A 5,304-nucleotide genomic window follows, 5' to 3' on the forward strand; every position below is an offset into this window, starting at 1 on the left:
GTTAAAGCTTTGTGTTTTTTCGCTGCTGATTTCGGTCAAGGATGCATTTTTTTTGGATTCATCTACATTTTCTCGCCACTGACAGTGCTACAATGCTGGTTTACTCTTGAATTTTTTGTGTTCGTCGAAGTTCTTCTCCAGTCGTTTGATCTAGGGGTTTTCTGGTATTCGTCGAAGTTCTTCTCCAGTCGTTCGGTCTAGGGTTCGTTCTCGAAATTGTTCGGAGCTTCATCGAAGATATTAACTGCATATCTAGGCCTTTACTTCTTCAGGTCGCGAAGAAGGCCGGTATTCCTATCTTTTATCCGTATTGTTACATACAGATTGTTAGTTCGTATCTTGTGGTTATTGATAATTGTTGACAATTGTTTGCTGGGTTAAAGTTTCTTACTTGAATCGATGTATGACTACATTGTGCTTTGTTATCATGACTGGTACTACTGATTCATCTACCAGTATTGGTGGATCTTCTAAGCATACTCCTGACCCTTCCTCCCCTCTATTACTTCTTTCATCTGATGTTCTCGGAGTGTCCCTAGTATCTGTCCCTTTTTCAGGGATTGGATTTGGAGGTTGGAGACGTAGTATAATAGTATCCCTGTCCGCTAGAAATAAGATAGGGTTTATTGATGGGTCATGTGTCAAACCTGATGCAAATTCACCTGAGTATAAGCACTGGGATAGATGTAATAACATGGTTATATCGTGGCTGACGGGTTCCTTATCTCCTGATATAGCTGAAAGTGCCCAATATTCTGAAACAACTGAAAGTATTTGGAAACAGTTAAATAGTAGATATGGGAGTGTAAATGGGACCAAAGTGTTTGAGTTAAAGATAGAACTTGCTTCTATTTACCAAGGTTCTCTAGACATTGCCTCATATTTTAACAAACTTAAGAAGATATGGGATGAACTGGGGGTAATGTGCAACAGCCATGCAAACTCTTGCATTTGTGCAGCTAAAGAGGGACTTCAGAAGGAGAAAGAAGAGGACAAAGTCCATCAATTTCTTATGGGCCTGAATGAGGTGTATGTGGGTGTTAGAATCAATTTGCTAATGATGCAACCATTACCATCTCTGGATAATGTCAACAATATTCTTCTCCAAGACGAAAAACAGAGGCAAATTAATCCAACTCTTCCATTTGTCTCCGAGTCAGCCTCCTTTAATGTCAATTCTGATGTAAACAAACCTGTTCAGCCTCAACTCAACATCCAGTTTCAGGGACACCAAAGACAATTCAATCAGAGGGTGAACTTTGATCAATCTAAGGCTAATACCTTTTGTAAATATTGTAAAATCTGGGCACTCAATTGATAAATGCTACAAGCTCCATGGCTTTCCTCCCACTTTCAAGGTTGCTAAAGGAAGAAGAACAGCTGCAAATGTGAGCATAGAGTCTGATTCTTCTGCTCCAGAACATCTTCCTGGTAGTCAGACATCTCTCCACGCTGCTGCTGCTACTAGTGATCAAGGTTCTCTAGTGCCTGGTTTAACTAAACAACAGTATTCCCAGTTGATTTCATTACTGCAGCAAACTCATCTCTCTGATTGTGGGCCTCAACCCAACATCATGAGTTCTGCCAATTTTGCTGGTACTTTACTACCCAAGAATATCGTTTATAGTTTCAATTCTACTTTGCTGAGTACATTAGATTCTTTGACTTGGATAGTTGATTCTGGTGCATCTGACCATATGACTTCTGACAAAGACTTTCTTATTAATATCACTCAATTACCTATTCCCTTTCTTGTTTCTCTTCCAAATGGGTATAAAGTTAAAGTTACATGCACAAGTTCTTTTATCTTAATTGAGCCTATCATTCTTCAAAATGTTCTTTATTTTCCTTCTTTTAAACATAATCTCATCTCAGTGCACAAACTTACAGAACAATTTGATTGCATAGTTCACTTTACCAAAATATCATGCATCATACAGGGCCCTTCTCTGAAGAAGCCTCTGGATCTTGGTAAATTGGACAGTGGATTGTACAAGTTTGTGTGGGAGAAAGCTTCTCAACAACAGCCTATCCTATCTGATGCCTGCAGCAACTTACCATCCATCTCTGATTCTAGTTTTTTTCCTTGTTCTATAAATACATTGTCTTCCACTTGTAATAAAGCTGCTATAAATACAACTGACATTGTTTGGCATCATAGACTTGCTCATGTTCTTTTTGCTAAAATGAAATGCATTCCTAAAATTTCTTCTGTTATTTCATCCACACAATCATTTCCATGCATCATTTGCCCAATGGCTAGGCAAACTAGGCTATTATTTCCTGATAGTTTTATTCGTAGTTCTAAACCTTTTCAACTTATACATGTTGATACTTGGGGGCCATACCACACTCCTACTTACTCTAGTTCTAAATACTTTCTCACTATTGTTGATGATTTTACTAGAAGTACATGGACTCATTTAATGGGTTCTAAAAGTAATGTTTTTCCTTTTTTGAAAGATTTTGTCCTAATGATTCAAACTCAGTTTCATGTCGCCATCCAGAAAATAAGATCTGACAATGACTTAGAACTGGGAGCTAGTAAAGCTGCTACTACTTTCTTCTCTGACCAAGGAATTATTCATCAAACTAGTTGCCCACACACACCTCAACAAAATGGTGTGGTAGAAAGAAAGCATAAAATCCTTCTTGAGGCTTCCAGAGCATTACTCTTTCAATCAAAAGTTCCAATAAGATTCTTTGTTTACTCACGGCTACATACATTGTCAACAGGCTTCCATCTCCCTTACTTCACAACAAATCCCCTTATGAATTGTTCTGTGGAAAAGCACAAGTTACTCTCATTTAAGAACCTTTGGTTGTCTTTGCTATGTTACTATTCCAATTCCACATAGGGATAAACTAAAAGCTATAGCCATTCTTTGTGTGTTCCTTGGTTATCCGATTGCTAAGAAAGGTTATAAACTGTATAATCTGAAATCTAGGCAATGTTTTGTTTCTAGAGATGTCATTTTTCATGAGTATCACTTTCCTTTTTCTCCTGATTTTCCTTTCCTGATATCTCTGTATCTTTCCCACCTGCCTCCCCACATCCAGTAAATTCTCATGTTTCCTTCTCCTATGATGAGTACCCTCTTATTTCCTCTTCTCTTCCCTTTGAAGAACCTGCTTCTCATGTCTCTTTACCAATTTCCAACCAAAGTGAACCTGTTCCTTATCCTTCTAATTCCACTTCTTCTTCTCCACCTACTCTATCCTCACCTCCTCCTACTTGTTCTTCTCCTACACTTCCTTATCCTTTTAATCCTAATTTTTCCCATACTCCTTCTGCCTCTTCTCCTTCCTTACCTATCAGAAAGTCTGCTAGACTTCATACCCAACCTTCCTATCTTAAAGATTACATCTATCAACTTTCCAATTCCTTTTCTGGCTCTATTACTTAGCAAGTAGAATTTGAACCTTATACATATTCTCAAGTTGCTCCTATTCTATCCTGGCAGGATGCCATGACTAAGGAATTTGAGGCTTTAGAGGCTAATCATACTTGGTATATTGTTGAACTACCTGAGGGTAAGAAACCGATTGGGTGTAAGTGGGTTTATAAAATTAAATATAATGCTAATGGTGATGTGTAACGATACAAAACTAGGCTTGTGATTAGGGGGGACACATAGGTTGAAGGGGTTGATTTCAATGAGACCTTTTCTCCTGTAGTGAAACTTTCCACTATTAAATGCTTAATTGCAGTTGTTGTTAAGAAAAACTGGCCATTGTTTCAACTTGGTGTCAGTAATGCATTTCTTCATGGTGATTTAGATGAAGAGGTTTATATAAAATTACCCCCCTGGCCTCTCTGTTTCTCCTTCTTCTTCTGTTCCTTTAGTTTGCAAGTTAAAGAAGTCTCTTTATGGTTTGAGACAGGCTTCTAGGCAATGGTATGCCAAGTTGTCTCAAGCTCTTTATTCTAGGGGCTATCATCATTCCCCTAATGACTATTCTTTTTTCATCAAAGGGTCTCCTGGTCATTTGGTAATACTGGCTGTATATGTTGATGATGTTATTGTTACAGGTGATGATCTATCTGAAATTTTAGTTCTGAAGCAATTTTTAGACAATGAGTTCAAAAGCAAAGATTTAGGCTCTTTGCATTATTTTTTGGGGATTGAAGTTTCTGTTATGCCTTCTGGTCTTCTTCTAAATCAAAAGAAGTTTGTCATTGATCTTCTAAAGGAGTATGATTGTTTAGAAGCTAACTCTGTTGTCAGCCCCTTGGAGTTGAACCAAAAACTCAAAGCTGATGTTGGCACTCTTTTGCCCAATCCTGAAAGGTATAGAAGTCTCATTGGGAAGTTATTTTTTCTCACTCACACTCGCCCAGATATTTGCTTTGGAGTTCAACATTTAAGTCAATTCTTACACACTCTTAGAGTTCCTCACATGCTAGCAGCTATTCATCTTCTCAGGTATCTTAAGGGCACTATTGATCTTGGGATTTTTTACTCTAACTCTTCTGATTTTTCTATGAAGGCTTACTCAGATAGTGATTGGGTTGCATGCCCTAATACTTGCAAATCTGTTACTGGCTTTTGCATTTTCCTAGGTGATAGCTTATAGTTTGAAAATCCAAGAAATAACCTGTGGTGTCATTGTCTTCAGCTGAAGCTGAATATCGCGCACTAAGCAAGGTCGTGGCAGAGTTATCTTGGTTATCGAGGCTATTGACTGATCTTGATGTCTCATCTTCTTCTCCAATTTCTGTCTTCTGTGATAATATGGCGGGTATTCATATTGCCAAGAATCCAGTCTTTTATGAACGCACCAAACATATCGAGATGGACTGTCATTTCATCCGCACCAAGCTGGCTGAAGGTCTTATTCAACTGTTCTATGTCTCCACTACTAATCAGCTTGCTGACTTATTCGCTAAGTCATTTCCTATAGCTACTCATCAGTTCTTTTTGGGCAAGCTGAAGGTGGTCTCCCCCTCCAACTTGAAGGGGGTGTTGGGCTTTCAGAATATTCAGCATCCAGCCCAAAACAAAAAGCATAGACATGGACCAATTATTTATCTCTTGATAACATTTAGCATTAGTAGCTCTTTGTAATAGTTAGCCAATATTAATTTTGTAGCTATTTTTGTAAGACTTGAACCGGGTTAGCGGGTTACTATAATACAGGAGGGCCCAGCTATATTGAGCAGCCTGTTCATTTCAGTTATTCTGTTATGTAGTTCTCTAACAGGAGAGTTCTAGAACCCCTAATCCTCTATTAACAAACCTTCAATTTGTTCGATTCTTTCATTGTTAACACACTTCAAGGAATTACATTCTGCAATAATTA

The 5,304-nt window shown here is 38.1% G+C and overlaps 1 protein-coding gene across 1 annotated transcript; it reads left to right on the forward strand.

Annotated features, from left to right (window-relative positions):
* Window positions 1–427: 427 nt before the first annotated feature.
* LOC142165904 (uncharacterized) lies at window positions 428–5,069 on the forward strand. The gene is made up of 6 exons (XM_075224292.1): window positions 428–1,252; window positions 1,359–2,627; window positions 3,465–3,552; window positions 3,712–3,788; window positions 3,886–4,564; window positions 4,621–5,069. The coding sequence occupies exons 1-6, from the start codon at window positions 428–430 to the stop codon at window positions 5,067–5,069; spliced, it is 3,387 nt and encodes a 1,128-aa protein (XP_075080393.1).
* The last annotated feature ends 235 nt before the right edge of the window (window positions 5,070–5,304 follow it).

This window comes from Nicotiana tabacum, chromosome 11 (genome assembly GCF_000715075.1).
Source record: "Nicotiana tabacum cultivar K326 chromosome 11, ASM71507v2, whole genome shotgun sequence".
NCBI classification, from domain to species: Eukaryota; Viridiplantae; Streptophyta; class Magnoliopsida; order Solanales; family Solanaceae; genus Nicotiana; species Nicotiana tabacum.

Coding starts and splice junctions, on each gene's coding strand:
- LOC142165904 (XM_075224292.1), top strand. CDS start 428: ATGACTGGTACTACTGATTCATCTACCAGTATTGGTGGATCTTCTAAG. Junction 3,789..3,885: donor ATGGTGATTTAGATGAAGAG/GTTTATATAAAA, acceptor GGTTTGAGACAG/GCTTCTAGGCAATGGTATGC. Junction 4,565..4,620: donor TGGCTTTTGCATTTTCCTAG/GTGATAGCTTAT, acceptor CATTGTCTTCAG/CTGAAGCTGAATATCGCGCA.